At 37.1% G+C, this 19,522-nt stretch overlaps 1 protein-coding gene across 9 annotated transcripts in view; it reads left to right on the forward strand.

Moving 5' to 3' along the window:
• GUCY1A1 (guanylate cyclase 1 soluble subunit alpha 1) overlaps positions 1-19,522 on the forward strand; it is a 70,921-nt gene that overhangs the window by 28,507 nt on the left and 22,892 nt on the right. For 6 of the 9 annotated variants that reach the window (XM_054484541.2, XM_054484542.2, XM_054484540.2 and 3 more), the window contains 5 exons: positions 1,963-2,329; positions 9,141-9,202; positions 13,475-13,533; positions 15,805-16,514; positions 18,369-18,854. In XM_054484541.2, the coding sequence (XP_054340516.1) occupies positions 2,075-2,329; positions 9,141-9,202; positions 13,475-13,533; positions 15,805-16,514; positions 18,369-18,854 (1,572 nt within the window). In that variant the 5' untranslated portion in view covers positions 1,963-2,074. The remainder of the gene's footprint in view (positions 1-1,962; positions 2,330-9,140; positions 9,203-13,474; positions 13,534-15,804; positions 16,515-18,368; positions 18,855-19,522) is intronic. The other 3 variants (XM_054484544.2, XM_063664230.1, XM_054484539.2) reach the window with 1 other exon arrangement.

Genomic DNA, 19,522 nt, shown 5'->3' on the forward strand with positions numbered 1-19,522 from the left:
TCAGAAGAGAAGTTATTAAGCAATAATAGAATTATGTTGAGATATAGTAAAGACTAAGAAACAAATATTTATTACATTAAGTCCCAAAACAAATGTGGGTAAAATTATTAGATATTTAGGTTTTGTAGAACCTAAGTAATCATTCCCCCTATAGCCGTATTACCTTTGGACCACTTCAGTAGTCTATTGAGGTAGACCGCTTCCATTCTATTCTGGCAGAACAAATTTTCTACCCATAAATGCATAAGATTTTCTTTTGTCCCTTCTTGAAGTTTCATAAATTATATATGAGCATAGATTTTGGTTATAACTTTAGGTAACACAGCCCCGGCAGCTTCTTCTGGCCTGCCAGCATCCATAATCTTCCTCTATACCTAACGTCCCATGACATCCCATGGGGATCAGATACTGAATTTAGCTTCCTTGTTTGTCCCAGTTCAGAAAATGAGTTGTTCATTGTTCTAAACTTATTAGATGACTTACATGTGACAGTTTACAGGCAGTTGCTTATGGGAACATATTAAGGGCATTGAGGAGCATAGAAAATCAAAAAAAAAAAAAATTGAACTCCAACTCTGAAGATTCAAATATAAGGCTGTATCTTGGATGTTTCAGATACCACCAGCCAATGAGCAGGAAATTATGTTCCTCACTGAATTTTAATATAAATTTGTAAACCATATTTTCAAGATAAAAATCTATTCTTAGTTGATAAACAAAGCCCGATTGTGTAGAAACTGCTCTAATTTAGTAATATTAGTTTGGAGTTATAGAAAACACATTGGCTTTGGATTCAGCTGAATCTGCATTTGAACCCTAGTTCAATCATTCTCTAGCATTTCAAATGAGAGAAAACTACCTAAACTTTTGAGCTTCTCACCCATTGGGGATAATAATACCTGTGTTACGTGGTTGCTGTGAGGATTAATGGTAAACATAGAGTTCCCAGCACTGTGTCAGGCACATAGTACTTAGTACATGTGGGGATTAGCAAATATGGGTTCTTTTCCACTCTTTGTTTTTCTTCCCCAAGAGTAGGAAATAGCTGGTAGACCCAGTTAATCAAGATAATTAGTATTGTTGATGAACTGAATTCACAACTTGACAGTTCGAGTAACAAATAGCTAATGATAAATGGGTTGTGAATTGTGAGAGAATTTATAACCACAACATCAACAAAAACAAAAGTACTGGGGAAAATATGCGGGAATGGTGATGCTTATGATTTCAGTGGGAAGTGGGGTAGTCTTTGACTCACCGCAGTGCTGACTAGATTTGGATCCAGAGACCCCTGCAAATCCCATGGTATGTTCTTGGGGATCAGGAGTTCTAATGTTTTTTCATTTTGATGATAATATTTTTAAATTGCTTTACTATTTAAAGTGATAAAATTTTTCTTTTGCCATAATCTTCTTCATTGAACTTTTTTTCATTGAACTTCTTTTTTCTAAGTTGGTGTTTCAAATCTGAAAACATATACTTGGGGATCATTATACATATTTTTTTCCCTTAGATATTTTTGGAAGCCATTGGTTTTTACTGTTCTGACTTTTCAGAAAGGAGAGCATAATGAGAATGTAGTAGTACAAGCATTAATAAAACATAAACTTAGATGTGGCTTTTGTCATAAAACCGTGGTGTTCCACTCTTGTGAAATCAAACTGGACCAGATGAGTATAAAAAATGGAAATCAGTAGTGGATGCTAAGAACATTTTGGAAAAATATATTTTATTTTAAAAGTTAAAATAGTAAGAGGAAGTATTTTGCTAATATAGTGAAATTCACACATATTAAGTAAAGATCTTTGCCAAATGTCCTGCTCATTTTATAATTGGCATTTCCAGCAGAATTTTTTTAACTTGAAAATGACATGACTACTGCTTTTGCTCACCTGTCTTTTCCTGTTTTCATCCGTGCATAAAGTCACTCCTCTTTCTGTTCTGACTTTTTGCTGCCCATAGACATCCCAGTTACCAGTGTCCTTGAATTGATAGTGGCTTCTGTTTGTCAGTCTCATATAAGAACTACAGCTCATCAGGAGGAGATCGCAGCAGGGTAAGAGACACCAACACCATGTTCTGCACGAAGCTCAAGGATCTCAAGATCACAGGAGAATGTCCTTTCTCCTTACTGGCACCAGGTCAAGTTCCTAACGAGTCTTCAGAGGAGGCAGCAGGAAGCTCAGAGAGCTGCAAAGCAACCGTGCCCATCTGTCAAGACATTCCTGAGAAGAACATACAAGAAAGTCTTCCTCAAAGAAAAACGAGTCGGAGCCGAGTCTATCTTCACACTTTGGCAGAGAGTATTTGCAAACTGATTTTCCCAGAGGTGAGTGCTTGCTCTTTAGATTTTGAAATTGTAATACTTTGAAATTGTAGAAGAATGTTTTTCTAAGCAAAATTTAAACACTTCCTTTCTCACTTTCAAGGCCACAATAAATGTAGAATATTTTCTTGAAACACATAAAAATATTCTTTTAAAGCAATTGTGTTCTTAAGTTGTGTTTTATCTTAAAATGTTTATGATCCTGAATTCTTTTCAAAAGAACACTGCAGTCTGACAAACTTTATGATTTTGGGCAACAGGCTTAATGCCTCTTTACCTCAGCTTCTTTATTCCTAAAATGGAAATAATAGTAGTATCCACCTTCTAGAGTTGTAATGAGTTTTAAGTGAAACCATCCATAGCTCTTGCCATAACATAAGCGATCAGTAGTTGTTAGCTATTATCTTAAAATTAAATTCTTCAAAGAATAACTTATTTTCTGTTCGGGTTTTCTCTCCTAATTTTAAAGAGCATCATATGTCCCCTGCCAATTTTCAGAGTTGTGAAAATCTCCCTTGGCCGCTTGCTCTGATTCTGAAGTTCTGCTCAAACCAGTCTTCACCTTCTCCCTTGGGTCGGAGTCATGAGCCTGTGATTGCCTACACCTGTGTGTTATTGGGTCTCACACTTCTTCATATAGCCCTGCAAGCTGCATAGCATGGTGTCATGTTGAGATCTAGAGCACCTTCTGTCAATCCATCTTTAAGGAAACTTCTGAGAAGAGGACACAGACCTAAATAAATAGAAGAGCAGTTGAAGGTCTTCATGATGTCTTCCTCCCTCTGTCAGTTTTCATAGTTTTATATAGATTTGCTTAACCTATGAATTTGGCTGGGCATTGACTTAATCAGACACCAGCTAACATAATACATTGATAATTTTTAATTGACTCAATACCAACCCTCTACTGTGTGCAAAGCACCAAAGAAACACAGACTGGGCTGATTTTCAGAACTGAAAGGAATTTCACAGATAATCTTGTTTCACTCCCAGGAAGTGCTAGGGAAGTTCAGTGACTTGACCAAAATTACACAGCTTTCAAAGGGTAGAGCAATTAATTCCTGCTGTAAACAGTCCAGGCTGGAATGACTGAGAAAGAAGAAATTGAAGTTTGAAAGATGGATAAATTAGACTTAGCCGAAAGTTGAGGGAGTTTATTTCAGATATAATATTAACACAATAGTACTTTGGCAGATAACCTTTGAAATGGAAATGTTTAATTATTCTTACCACACTCTAGTTGCTAGACAGCCAGCATTGGCTAGGATAAAGGATATAGCCCTCCTCAGGGAGTTGGTTTGTGGCGCAGTCTGGGAAACAATCGGTGCTCTCATTTCCAAGGACAGAGTGAAATGAACAGAAATGAACAGAAGGTGATGATGAGGAAGCTGAGATAGCTTCTATGTTTTCCCTGAATCCTGTCCTTACTATGTTGGCTTTATCATTTTGTTTGGTAAATTTTGAATTTCTACAATGGAAGTCATACACATATTGGACTCTTTTTTAAAAAACATTATGGTTCACCTCCAGCCTGGGTGACAGAGCGAGACTCTGTCTCAATAACAACAACAAAAAAATTCTGGTTCACTTGATGGTGCCCCCAAAAGTTCCACAGGCTTCCTTCACTCTTTTTCATTCATTCTTCTTTTCGCCCTTCTGACTGAATAACTTCAATGACCTCTCCTGAATTTGCTGATTCTTTGGCTTAAGTCTGCTGTTAATGCTTTCCATTGAGTTTTTCAGTTCAGTTATTCTTTCATTCCAGAATTTTCACTTGGCTCTATTTTTGTGGTTATCTCTTTGTTGATATTTACATTTTGCTCATGCATAGTTTTCTTATTTTATTTAGTTGTCTGTCTGTGTTTTCTTATAACTCACAAATTTCATTATATTGAATTTTTTGTCAGGTAATTCATTGTTCTTCATTTCTTTAGGGCTGGTTACTGTAGATTTATTTATTTATTTATGTGTTTGGTTATATCATATTTCCCTGATTTTTCCTATTCCTTGTAGCTTTGCATTGGTGCCTGCACACTTGAGTATGCAGTCACCTCTTTGCTTCTTTTCAGACTGGTTTTGACAGGAAAATACGTTCACCAGTTGGCTCAGCTAGAGATTTTGAGAGCCTCTCACACATTTTCTATGGATGTGCATGTTCCATTCCTCTCTTTTCCTGCTGAGGGAGAAGTTTCTGGGTGGTGTGCCTTCTCCTGATCCTGAAGAGCCATACAGGCTGCTATAAACTTCCCTTCTCTTTTTCCTAGGAAAATATACTGAAAGACTAGGATGCGATACCAAATTAAAATTGTATATAAAAAAAATTTAGTAGTCTATGTTGTTTGTTCATGAGTTTGTAAGAATAAGCATTAAGATTTGACTACAGTGTCATGTAACAGAGAGGGCAAGACTATAGGAGACGGAAGAGGTATGTTTGGCATTAGTGACTAAAACTCCTCTCCAACTGAGACATTATCCTTATGGCAGTAAATGTTCCAGTGTTGAATACGTTTCAGCTGTGTAGTCCTCAATCTAGATGACTTCAAACATCTACTTATCTTTGATAAATACTTGTTATGTTTTTTTACTGATTATTTGTTAAGTTTATAGATTTAATGCTTAGACTGCTATTTAGTTTCAGTTGTATTAATAATACAAAAGAAGATACTTAAAATAGCATTTGACATCACAATTTTTGTTTTAGATAATCAGAATTAACTTGCTGGTTATATTTTTATCAGTGAACGGGCAAGTATAAAAATGTATTATCCTTAGCAAATGTAACATGTGAGAGGTCGTTCCCAAGTAATGGAATACTAGAGCTTTAAAAAGTCTTCTTGATCAACTAATGCAAACTGATCATTTCTATTTTAAGAAATGGAGGCACATAAATTTAGATCTCTTGCTTAAAGCAAAAGATAACTGGAGAAATGGAAAACTGTCTGCATTTCATTCATAATCCATTGCTCTTCATAATATAATATAACACAATATAATATTGTTTGCTCTTTTTTCATGGGTATTGTTTCCCAATAATTCTGTAAGCTCCTTCAGGCATACTGTCTTGAAGGAGCTTTTAATGGAGCCACAGTCAAAGCAAATCAGAAACCACTTACTGAATTGAATCAATTGAATTGGATATGCTTACATAAATGATAAGATCCCAAATCAAGTACCTAGTAAGAGTAGGAGGATTTGAAGAGAATCATGAGGTCTGTAGATGTGTTCTAGAATATTAGGTTGAAAGAAGAAAAAAAGAAACAGTATTACAATTTATCTTATGAATTAAAATATCCTTGGTCTAGAAAAACATTAAACACTGTAGAAAAATTAAAAAGCCAATGAAAATAATGACTAATCCATAAACCACACCAATGAGATTTTTATTAAAATTCACATTGTTGACAGCAATGTTGCATCAAATAGCAGTTATTCCTGAAGTATTCATATATGGTATATTTGTGGCAAAAGTACTTGTTTTAACAATTTAATCAGTTCTATTCTTTATGAAGCCAAAAGATAATTGTTTAGTCAAGAGAAACAAACTTGAGAGCACTACAAACTATTTGCATTGGGGAACAAGTATCCCCTCTGTGAATCAGAAAGTCCACGATCTACAATACTTCAGGTTCCAGTGATTGTACAAATAAGAGGACCTGTTCCTCCAAAATTCAAAATAAAGGGTTTCCCAAATAGTAGGGCATTTTAGTGATAGACAACTAAAAGACCTACAAAAGACTGCTACATGATATTTACATATGTTGAACTGTAAGGAATGAATTTGGAAGGAAATATTGGATTTAGTTCTAAAATATGAAACCAAAAATTAATATACAGAATTGTTGGGGTATGGAGCAGTCCTGAAGTGGTTGATTTTATGTCATGAGGCCCTGAGGTTGGCTGTGTGTGACAGATCTCACTTATAGTTGAATCCTGCTTATAATTTTATTGTGGACTCATATCATCTCAGGGTCAGGATATATCACAGGAAGTACAGCACCAAGGTAGGAAACTCGATGCACCAGCAGCCTCTACCAATAAATATTCTGCCTGGAAAACATGTGAGTTCTGTCTCTTACGGGTTTTGTTTTGAATTTACAAAAATTTTCCGGAGGAGCAAAGGTATAAGATGAATGTAAATTTCCATAAAAGCCTATTCACTCATAATATTGGTCAAGTATGCTACTAATGCTTTGCACAGACTTTATTCCTTTTTTCTTTAGGAAAATAAGTTTTGATTCAAAATGGAAAGCCAAAAATACATTTGCTCCACCAACCTTAGCAATTGGAAGGGGAGCATTTCTCCTCCCCTCTTACAATGATAGTGTATACGTTAGGAGGAAAAGACCAGAAAAAGACATTTCTGGTCACAGTAGGAAGGAAATGAAAGACAAATAAGGATCTTGACTAAAAGGATAAAAGAGTATACCCAATGGCTTAATCAGAGACATAAAGAGGAGTAGAGTATCTCCATTAGCATTGAAGAGGAAGAAAAAAGCATTCTTCAGTGGCAGAATTGGTTGGGTTTTCTTTCTCCCTGGCCAACAAAGTGTTCCTGGTCAGGGCAAGCATGGTAGCTCATACCTGTAGTCCCAGCTACTTGAGAGGCTGAGGCAAGAGGATCACTGGAGCTCAGGATTTCTTGGCTGTAGTGAACTGTGATCACCACTGCACTCCAGCCTGGACTACAGAGCAAAACTCTATATCCAAAAAAAAAAGAAGTTCCTGGTCCAAGAACCAATTAATATATATATAAACAAATGTAATTGAGATAGTTTACATTGGAAACAACTAAATTTGTTTGTAAACAAGCTAAGAGAGTAACACCTCTATATTTGGCTTTATCACTTCAGAGATAAAATTTTATAGATTAAGCCTTCAAGACTTTGAGTAGCTGGCAGGTGGACATCATTCATTCATTCATTCAATAAATATGTATTGAACATCTCCTATGGATAGCTGCCATTGTAGGTTTTGGATAGAGGGGTAAGCAAAACCGACACTCTCTGCCCTTTTGGAGCTTCGGTTGTAATGGAAGAGACAGATTATGAAAAATTTACAAAGTTGGCGAGCAAATGCTATGAAGAAAAACTGAGAGCTCAAGCACAAAGGCAGCAAGCCTTATTTTATTAAAGACTTCTTTTTTCATATGAATATATTTTGCAAGAACAAATAATTCATAGCCACTCATGCTTTCATGGATTTGTATCCACATTAATACTCTGTTAACTGGAGTAACTTTCTACTCTACCAAGTAGATGGTTCTTGAGATATTTAAATGTTTCAAGCACCCTGGCTGATTTACTTCATGTACAGTATCACTAATTTAATGTTACCTTCCTTTTTCCTTGATGAGAAAGATGTCTAGGAAATATGCCCATAGTTTCTTTCTTGAACATGTTTCTCAACTGCCCTTTGCCTTTACAATAGCTCACCAGGCCCGACTCAGAATCTGCCCTCTGGGTGTGTCTTCAACCAGCTTTTCTTTCATCCTGTGGCAGATAGTATCCTTTCTCTCTACATCTGAACAGTCTGAAAAATTGTTCCACATTGTAAATTTAAATTCTCTTTAATTTTTTGTCAGCAATTGTTTTTTCTTTCAATACATTTTTAAATTTTCTTTCTAAGCTTTGTATGTGTATATTTAAAACTAAAAGCCCTTTTCATAACTCATGTCAGTAAAACAGAACCTTGCTCTATTTTGGTTTACTCCTGTACCTCACTTGACTGGTGGAAACTCTACAAGAGATATAAATAGTTCTTACGGAAAAAGGAATTTCTCAACTTGGAACAGCAAAAAATTTTTCACTTTCCTCTGGGGAAACTATAGAAAGATGGTTCTATATATATAATATATAGTTTTATATATATCTATATATATATACACACATATATAGCAAGAGGGAGGTACATACATAGATACATATGATTTTTACATGGAATGTACAAAAAATGGACAATACTACTTATCAATGCTCTACTTTCCACTTATTTATTAGAGACAATCAGCTGTTAAGATAAATTAAGAGCTACTCAACATATATTTATTAAATATAAAAGCTTACATACAAATGTCTTGCAAAATAAGAAAACTCATGAAATTCTCAGAAATCAATAAAAGAAAATAAAACCGTAAGTATTCGATGAGGATTATTGGTTCAAAGAAAGGAAATCAGTATAAGCCAAGGTAAACCCAAGGCTCATTTCAAATAAATGATCAACTAACTCTGGTGACAGATTAGATTTAAGAGATCAAAAAAGGAAGAGACAGAGATAACTCCAGAGTTTGCTAGACAAGAAGATGATATGAATGTATAGTTAAGGGCAGAGAGTCACTGGGGTAGCTGGGTGTGGAGTTTGTGAAAGGAACAGAAATTTGCTTGGCTTGGTCCATGCTGAGATTGAAGTATTGGCTGCCCATCCAGAGGGATTTCCTGACTCAGAGGAAGTGATGCCCATGGAATCCTATATTGCAGAAGACCTAACGCTACCAAACTGAAATCTTCTGTTTGGGTACACACTCAGCTCAACTATTCTGTGGCTGTCAGTGAGACCACCACCAAAGGCTAAACCTGTGGGCCACAACACATATCCAGTCTCAGATTAGTCTCAGCACGTTGCTTCTTCTCCAGTTTGAAAAACACATAGAAAATCACTTCCAGTTTCCAAAGTGAAAATTCATAACATTTAGCATTCAAGCAATTGTATAATGTGTTTTATTCTCTAAAATAAATCTTCAGGATGCATTTTTAAATATATAATTTCAAACAAATTATTATATAAGGGAATGTTTAAAACATTTCTTTCGAACTTTTAGTTTGAACGGCTGAACGTTGCACTTCAGAGAACATTGGCAAAGCACAAAATAAAAGAAAGCAGGTAAGTCAAACCACTTTAGTTGTGTGAACCTCTTATTACAATGACTAATACTACTACTAATGGCCAGCACTTACTGAATGTGTCAACCCTTTATTGAATCATTGTGGGATGTCAGAAACTGGACTTAGTGCTTTAGCTGATACTAATTTCAAAGTAAGTGCATCTATTTATCACATTTTATAAATGATTAAACTCAGGTTTATATGAAGTGTTTAGAATTTTATAGCCGTTTAAGGAAAAGACAGAGCTGGGGTTCGAGCCTGGGTTTTTCGGAGCCATTATTTTAAGCTTGTGGTTATAAACTGCTGCTTTAACAAGCTCCTGCAAGGCCGATTCTTTCATACTAATTGGTAACTTCTAAAATATTTAACAACAGGTAAGTCATGGATCCCAAACAATCAAGACTTCTTGCCTGAAGGATCTGCCAAAGTTTTGAGCAGGGTCCCAGCAGGTACCCCATCCCCAACACACATCTCAAAAACATGTTAACACTTTAGTATCTGCATCAGGAGGAGGTAGAAGGATCAAGGGCTTAAGAGGAGGGGAACTCAGGGTTCCGGGGGGTAGCAGCTGTTTATTAATCCTTAGGGAAGTGTTTCTGTATTCTCCTAACTAGTTTGGTTGTACCACAGAACATCAGTTTTGTTTATACTTTTTTTCTAGTATTCTTTGAAATTTTCCTTTAAAGTGTTTTTGAAGAGGCTTAATATAAAGTTACTTTTTATTTTATTTATTTTATTTTTTTTTGGAAACAGGGTCTCACTCTGTCATCCAGGCTGAATGCAGTGGTGTGATCATAGCTCACTGCTGCCCAGAACCCCTGGGCTCAGGCCATCCTTCTGCCTCAGCCTCCCAAAAAGCTGAGATTATGGGCATGGGCCTAAAGTTACTTTTTTAAAATTTATTTTTATTTTTTTGAGACAGGGTCTTGCTCTGTCGCCCAAGCTGGAGTGCAGTGGTGCGATCTTGGCTGACTACAACCTCTGCCTCCCTGGCTCAAGCGGTTTTCCCACATCAGCCTCTCGAGTAGCTAGGACTACAGGCATATGCCATCATGCTCAGCTAATTTTTGTTTTGGTTTTTGTTTTGTAGAGACGGGGTTTCACCATGTTGCTCAGGCTGGTCTCAAACTCATGAGCTCAAGCATTCACCCGCGTTGGCCTCCAAAACTGCTAGGATTACAGGCGTGCGCCGCTGCACCTTTTCTCTAAAGTTACATTTTTAAAATCTGATTTATTTAGTGAATCAAATACAATTTAGCACATTTACTGCTGACAGAAAATGTAATAGGGGCCAGGCACAGTGGCTCACGCCTATAATCCCAGCCCTTTGGGAGGTCAAGGTGGACAGATACCTGCGGTCAGGAGTTCAAGACCAGACTGGCCAACATGGCGAAACCCTGTCTCTACTAAAAACACAAAAATCAGCCAGGCGTGGCGGCAGATGTCTGTAATCCCAGCTACTCGGGAGACTGAGGCAGGAGAATGGCCTGAACCCGGGAGACAGAGGTTGCAGTGAGCTGAGATTGTGCCACTGCCCTCCAGCCTGGGCGACAGAGTGAGACTCTGTCTCAAAAAAAAAAAAAAAAAAGTAATAGGCCCCATTTTTGATTCCCTGAAATTTCAAGGATTGTTTAGTTTATAAATAATAGAATAAATACTGGTGTTGAAATTTGCAGAACTGAACATTGAAGTTTTACAAACCAGTACTATTTTCAGGAATGTTTTAACAATTCATTCATCTGTCTCCTACTCATGAGTGATCATCTGCTCTGTGGATCATATGTGCTTGATTTTCCTTGCTGACTAGCTGGTCCCAGACTGCAGGCAGCAGGACCAAGCCAAGAAGGGGTCATGGACAGGTCCAGAAGTAGAGAGTGTGAATCTATGTGTCTGACAGAAGCTTTGTTTACACGAGTAATATGAAAAGCATTCCAGAACACCTCTGACCTTAATTCCCAGTCAAGCTGATAAGATAGCCTCAAGTCTCTCACTGTGCTACTGTGTCTGTCTGCTTAAGTCCTTGGCAGCCAGTTTACTCAAAATTTATTCTCAGGGCTTTGTGTTCTGAATTGTTCCTACAGCTTCTTGCAATACTCAGTTATGATGTGTTTCCAGCAGTATATCTCTTAAAATAATCTAAAAACTTAAGCCAACAATAATTATTTTTTTGAAATTTTGAAATTTTTGTTTACCACTTCCCTGATTTCCTTAAATATAAAAAAAGAAATCTGATTATGCTTTTAAATTGTCTTCATGAGAACTATTCAGTTGTTGAAACAAGATTTTGGCTCATAAGCCTGCCTGCTGATATGTTAAGTGGTTCCTCTGTGCTTTTTTTAGTTTTGGAGTATCCTCTTGTTTAAAGATTTTTTACTTCACTTTCTTGTTGGTAAGTCACTGCCGTTTTTATTGCTGTCAGTTTGCCAACTGCTGAACACACCTTAACTCTTTTTTGTGCTGCTTATTCTCTTCTATGAATTGGCAAACAAAAATCCACTATATCAACCAATAAACTGCCCTTGAATGAAGGACTAGAGCTGCCCCCCCTCCTCTTTTTTTTTTCAGTGAATGAGTGTTAGTACAGCCATCATGTCCCTCAGGATTGGTTGCCCAGAGAATTCTTGCTTAGTTTCTTTTTCTGGGATCTTTTGATCACATCATTATATGTATGAATTCATGCTGGTGTGTGTGTGTGTATGTGTATTTGTATGAGGCACACATGTGTTTGCTGGTGCATGTGCAATGCTTACACCCACTTGTATTTTTTGAAGGTGAGGGTAGGAATTGTAGTTTGAATTGCACTATGTGCTGTTTGGACAAACTAAGCTTCGCTCACATGGCAAATTTTGTCATAATCACTCATCACTATCAGAAATCATCACAAACAATTAGGCAAACATGAATCAACAAGTTGTGCAGTTAAAACTGTAAAAAAATTTTATCAATAAAAAAGCATGCTATTATGGTCTCAATTTCTATGCGGTAAAACAAGTGCAGTAATTGCATGAAGAATAGGTTTCTTTCATTACTAATTTCTTATACAAAATCAAGGATTAAAGTTTAATATAATGATATCTGAGAGATAAATAGAGCCTTAAACTAAGAAGCAAAAGATTCTATGTATTTGCTTTAGGAAAATATATAATATTACTTAAAAGTGAATTCTATCTGTATGTAGGTTTTTCTTGGTTATCAGAATTACCATCCTCTTCTTGGCCGCTTCACATTTCAGGTTGCTAGCCAGGGAAGGTTCTCTTGAGTACAGAGGCTCCTTGACTTACAGTGGAGTTACGTCCAGATAAACCCATCATAACTTGAAAACACCCTAAGTCGAAAATGCATTTAACACGCTTAACCTACTGAATAGCTTAGCCTTGCCTACCTTACATGTGCTCAACAACTTAAAGTAGCATACAGTTGGGCAAAATCATCTGGCAACACAGTGCACTGTAGAGTACCGGTTGTTTACCCTCACAATTTCATGACCGCATGAGAGCTGTGGCTCACTGCCACTGCCCAGCATCACACGAGAGCATTGTACTCCACACCTGTAGCATGGGAGAAAATCAAAATTCAAACTTTGAAGTACAGTTTCCACTGAATACTTACAGCTTTTGCACCGATATAAAGGTGAAAAAAAAAAAATTCTAAGTCTGAGATTGTCTGTATTAGTCTATGTAAAGTTCACTTAAAAGGTAAATATTTCTTATGAAGAATAACAAAACATTCTATGTCATGTATATTTTGAGGTTTTCCAACATTGTTCTGGATGGTATACGTCGTTGCTCCTTTCTCATAAAATTGATAGTCAAGATTTGCTTCCACAGAAAAGGGAATTTAAACTATTTTCTTTCTTTCTTTCTTTCTTTTTTTTTTTTTTTTTTGAGACAGTCTCACTCTGTTGCCCAGGCTAGAGTGCAGTGGTGGCTGATCTTGGCTCACTGCTACCTCTGCCCTGCCGGGTCCCGGTTCAAGTAATTCTTCTGCCTCAGCCTCCCAAGTAGCTGGGATTATAGGCACACGCCACCATGCCCAGCTAGTTTTTGTATTTTTAGTAGAGATGGGGTTTCACCATATCGGCCAGGCTGGTCTTGAACTCCTAACCTTGTGATCCACCCACCTCGGCCTCCCAAAGTGCTGGGATTACAGGCATGAGCCACCGTGCCTGGCCTAATTTAAACTATTTTCTATCATTGTTTCTGTATATTATAATCTGAACTTTTAGCATGTATTTATAAGTTTATAACTTAAAATATTGAAATATTTCCAGGAAATCTTTGGAAAGAGAAGACTTTGAAAAAATAATTGCAGAACAAGCAGTTGCAGCAGGTAAATATTGTTTATGTAATTAGAAAGTATGCCATATACCTGTAGAACTCACATTTTCTCCAAAAATATTCATATTTATTTGTTGGTGACTCCCAGTATGAAGTGTTCAATATTATGTATTCTGTTAAAGAGTAACTCTTTTTGACACTATATGTTTTTGTTTGACCTAAAACATTTTCTCTGTTTATGTTTACTTGCTGAGGAGCAGATAAGGCTAGATGGGAAGCTGACTCACAGATATTCCCAGGCTTTGATCTTGAACCTAAGTGTTCCTCATTTATACATCAAAATTTCTACTCAACAAGGTAAAATAAAGAATGCTTTTAAAGGTTAGGAGCACTCATGGGAAAAAAGTTAACAGTGTTCTCACATTAATCATTAGTTTGAGAGAAAAAATTGATGTGTGACTTTGTCTTGCTGTCCTTTCCAAAGTTTCAGTACATGAACCACAAGGTTGCATCTTTCTAAAAGTATAAGATATTGATAATAATAATAATGATAATAATAATAATAGTGACTAACGTATATTGAGCCCCTCCTAGGAGCAAGGCCCTATTCTGAACATAAGCCCCACAACAGTGCTATGAAGAGGGCACTATTCTTTTTCCCACAATACAGATAAGAAAAAATGTGGTACTCAGAGTGTAAAGATTAAAGGAGATTATAGAAAGGGAAGATCGTACAGAGCACCCTTGACATAACTAACTCCATCTTTAAAAAAGACCCCATTTTGTATTTTATAGGGCATTTTGCCAACAAAAATAGCATGTTTTATTTATTAAACAAATATTAAAAAATGAAAACTACATACAACCAGATAAAAACATAAACACACTTTTCCACTATCAGTTCTCACCAGAGGACTCTGTAACTGTAAAAAATTAAACCTTCAACAACTCAAAATGGTCGTCCTAACTGACACCTTCTTACATTCACTTGTGATAAAAACTGGACATCTGCCACCAAAGGTTCTGCCACCTCAAAGAGTCTTTCTTATAAGACCAACAGACGGCCTGACCCAAACCAAGACTCCTTTTGTCTTCTTCACCATACCCACCCCCATTTGTTAATTCTTTCTCCTATCTCTTTTTCCTTTTGATGTTAAATGTTACTTTGTACAAAATATTTAACCTATAACATTTGTATTTTCTATTAATTAAGCATATTATTGTGTATCATTTACAATACTAACTGACTTGTGGAGTGACTTGAGCCTGTGTGCCTGTAGCTCTAAGAAACAAGTAAACAGAAAGTACTAAAAAAAACTGCCTCTTGGCAAGGCACGGTGGTTCACGCCTATAATCCCAGCACTTTAGGAGGCCGAGGTGGGCAGATCACCTGAGGTCAGGAGTTCGAGACCAGCCTGGCCAACATGGTGAAAACCCGTCTCTACTAAAAATACAAAAATTAGCCAGGCATGCTCATGTTTACCTGTAGTCCCAGCTACTCTGGAGGCTGAGGCATGAGAATCACCTGAACCTGGGAGGCGGAGCTTGCAGTGAGCTGAGATCGCACCACTGCACTCCAGCGTGGGTGACAGAGTGAGACTCTGTCTCAAAGAAGAAAAGAAAATTACCTCCTTAAAAACTTCATGTAACTCATGGCTTTTATGATAAAAAAAATTAATAAAAGCCTAACGTTGTAAAAAGACACAGACATGCAGAGCCTTATTTCTAACCTTATAGCACTCATGAAAATGCTATAGAAAGTAAATTATATATTCCAAGCAGATATTCATTCAGCTGACACTAAACAACAAGAACGCTATTTTACTCAGAAAAAAAAAATGCTTTGTAATCGTTTCTAGACAAAACTGAGTTTCATGCCAGTAATTTTAAATTAACTTCCGTGTCTGACCCTCTTGCTGCTGGAAACCCTCATAGAGGAAGATCCTCTTCATGAGGATGGATTGCTTTTGTTGTTAAGAGAAAGACTGGAGGACTTTTGCTAAAATGTACTTAATACTGGAATTCAAATTGTTGTTTTATATTTAGGTTTCAGGGAGATAAAAAGTTGTGTATTATACTCAACTGGTCATTCTTTTTTAATGAACTAGTTTGGGATTTTTCTTCAGTTACTAGAATTTTAGAAGCTAACCTAGGTAGATAATTTGGATATAGGGGTTGGAACTGTTATTTTGGTTGGAAATGTTATTAGCAGATATAAAGGGAGCTAAATCAGCAAATAACACAAGTTGAAAATAGGAATAATGGCACAGCTTTACCAAGGTGGCATATTTGATATGGCAGAACATGTATTATGTGATTTCAGGAGTTCCAGTGGAGGTTATCAAAGAATCTCTTGGTGAAGAGCTTTTTAAAATATGTTACGAGGAAGATGAAAACATCCTTGGGGTGGTTGGAGGCACCCTTAAAGATTTTTTAAACAGCTTCAGTACCCTTCTGAAACAGAGCAGCCATTGCCAAGAAGCAGGAAAAAGGGGCAGGCTTGAGGATGCCTCCATTCTATGCCTGGATAAGGAGGATGATTTTCTACATGTTTACTACTTCCTCCCTAAGAGAACCACCTCCCTGATTCTTCCCGGCATCATAAAGGCAGCTGCTCATGTATTATATGAAACGGAAGTGGAAGTGTCGTTAATGCCTCCCTGCTTCCATAATGATTGCAGCGAGTTTGTGAATCAGCCCTATTTGTTGTACTCCGTTCACGTGAAAAGCACCAAGCCATCCCTGTCCCCCAGCAAACCCCAGTCCTCGCTGGTGATTCCCACATCACTCTTCTGCAAGACATTTCCATTCCATTTCATGTTTGACAAAGATATGACAATTCTGCAATTTGGCAATGGCATCAGAAGGCTGATGAACAGGAGAGACTTTCAAGGAAAGCCGAATTTTGAAGAATACTTTGAAATTCTGACTCCAAAAATCAACCAGACATTTAGCGGGATCATGACTATGTTGAATATGCAGTTTGTTGTACGAGTGAGGAGATGGGACAACTCTGTGAAGAAATCTTCAAGGGTAAGGAAAACATAGTATTATCTTGAATATGAAAGCTATTTCATATTTAAGAGCAAGAAACAAAAGGGTAAAAATATATGCATCACTTCAAATGTTTTGATAAAACATATTTAAAACAATGGTAAAAGAATTGTAAAGCTGTAATAAACTTAAAACAAAATTCTTTCTGCATTTGTTTGCTTACTTGATTCATTACTCCAAAAATATTTATTGAATGCAGTCTGCCTTTTAATATCTTTATGGAATGTTTTATAATGAAATTTGATAAATGTTTATATAAAAATATGTTTTCAATTATCAAATAGCTGACTTAGGTTGAATAATAAGAAGTATTGTTTTACAACAAACAAAAGTCACTTGTTTCTTGTAGGAGGCAACTAAATGGATTTTTAATCAACATTTAATAGACATAAAAAAACAAATAATTTATTTGATTAATTGTTACCGAATGTGGAAGTTAAAAGATATTCTGTCATCTCATGGTAGAGAACTTTGGTAATTATTTAGTCTCAGGAAAGAAAGTTTGCTAACTCATAGTTGATAATACAAGCAAAGCTAAGAGAGAAGTTTCACACATGTATAACTTTAGCAGAAGCACTATTTGTTCCCCAAAAGGAAAACAGCTTTATTATTGTTTTTCTATCATAAAAAATAATAAAATATATTGAGATGTTTAAAAAATGAGTAATATTGAAAGGTGTTTATTGTAGCAAAAAAATGAAAAACTAATTATATACATTTTTGTTTAAAACAAAAAAATGCTATTTTACAACTGCTTTTATCATGAAACAGTGTATTTTGTGCATCCTCCCATGTCATTAGATATAGGTCTATTTGGCTTTCTTGGAGTCTTAGTGGTATCCCATTATATGGTTGTGCTCTACTTTATTTTATTTATTTAGACGGCGTCTTGCTCTGTCACTCAGGCTGGAGTGCAGGGGCGTGTTCTTAGCTCACTGCAACCTCCAACTCCAGGGTCAAGCAATTCTCCCTGCTTCAGCCTCTCGAGTAGCTGGGATTACAGGCATGCGCCACCACACCTGGCTAATTTTTGTATTTTTTAGTACAGACGAAGTTTCGCCATGTTGGCCAGGCTGGTCTTGAACTCCTGACCTCGGGTGATCCGTCTGCCTCGGTCTCCCAAGCTCTACTTTATTTAACTAGTACCCTATTGAAGGATATTTGGGTTGCTTTTGGCTTTTTGCTGCAAGAACACACATGCACATCTTTGTCCACACGTGTGCAAATAAACCTTCTTGTGGTCCAGGATGATCACTTGAAGCCCCATCTCTCTCACAACAGAAAAAAACATATTAGGATAAAAATCTTACCTGTGGAGGCTTTTTCACTTCCATACCTGCCAGATGGAGCAAGTACTTACGGGAGAAGTGGGGAAGAGAAGAGAAACATGCTAAAAGAGAAGGAAGCCAAAAAAATAGAACAAAGAAAAAAGTAAAAGGGAGGAAGGGAAGAAGGAAGAAAGGAAGGACACATTTTCATGAGTACCATATTATACAAAAAATGGAACTTCAGATTAATCAAGTGAGACTACTAACAAGAATACAGTAGCAAAAGCATCAGCACGCTGCTTAGTGAGAAAGCCTTGAAGCAAGAGCGTTTTGCATTGTTCATTGTAAATCTTGATTTCTGTTTAGAGTATACTCTAATATATTCTTCAAATGTCTGCATGCATTTTAGAACTCATAGAAAATTGGAACTATAAGAAAGCAAATTGTTCCTTTTCAGCAGGTTTAAACACAAAGGGATTATTACTGTATCTACTTCCCCTTCTTTTGTCTCAGAAAGATGTGGGAAACTTGAATAAACCACAGTTGGTTATCCTTTCCTTCATAGGTTATGGACCTCAAAGGCCAAATGATCTACATTGTTGAATCCAGTGCAATCTTGTTTTTGGGGTCACCCTGTGTGGACAGATTAGAAGATTTTACAGGACGAGGGCTCTACCTCTCAGACATCCCAATTCACAATGCATTGAGGGATGTGGTCTTAATAGGCGAACAAGCCCGAGCTCAAGATGGCCTGAAGAAGAGGCTGGGGAAGCTGAAGGCCACCCTTGAGCAAGCCCACCAAGCCCTGGAGGAGGAGAAGAAAAAGACAGTAGATCTTCTGTGCTCCATATTTCCCTGTGAGGTTGCTCAGCAGCTGTGGCAAGGGCAAGTTGTGCAAGCCAAGAAGTTCAGTAATGTCACCATGCTCTTCTCAGACATCGTTGGGTTCACTGCCATCTGCTCCCAGTGCTCACCACTGCAGGTCATCACCATGCTCAATGCACTCTACACTCGCTTCGACCAGCAGTGTGGAGAGCTGGATGTCTACAAGGTAGGGGTGGACCAGGGCAATGATTGTTTTACCAGCAAACTCACTGGGGAACAAGCACTGTGCCTAGGACCTGAATTATAATGCAACTGAAAGGCCACCTCTGTAGGGTCTTGCAAGCCCAGTCCGGGGAGCAGGTATGGTGCATTCATTATGTGGGTGTTTTCCAGCCAGAAATAGCTCTGGATCTGCCCAGAAACAGAGATAATTGTTCTGGAAGGACTGCCACACTGTCTTCTCAAAGAATGAGCAGAGAATGGAGGGAGGATAGGGTGCTCAAAGAATGGAGGATGGGGTGTAGGACCTGTGAATAGGAGAAGTTTAATAGTCAGCAAACCTGTCACTTCACTGTGGAAACCGAGTTGAATTATTAAGTGTGAGATAATTCAAAGTATGGCTTATACAAGGAAACATTATCCTTTGTATCTGTAAGAGTAAAGACACATGAGTATTATAAAAATTGCCTTTAAATAGATTACTTCAAAACAGAGTTAACATGATACTTTTCATGGCCAGTTAACAGAAATCAAAATCACCTACTTAAGGCATTTTTGCAGCTTGGCCAAGGGCGGAGACATTTGAAAAAGAAAGACCTGTCTTCAAATCTTGTTCTCTGCCTTACTTGCTTTGTAAACTGACCAAGTTAAAAAACCTTTCTCATCACTTCTAAG

Source organism: Pongo pygmaeus, chromosome 3, assembly GCF_028885625.2.
Source record: "Pongo pygmaeus isolate AG05252 chromosome 3, NHGRI_mPonPyg2-v2.0_pri, whole genome shotgun sequence".
In the NCBI taxonomy this organism is placed as follows: Eukaryota; Metazoa; Chordata; class Mammalia; order Primates; family Hominidae; genus Pongo; species Pongo pygmaeus.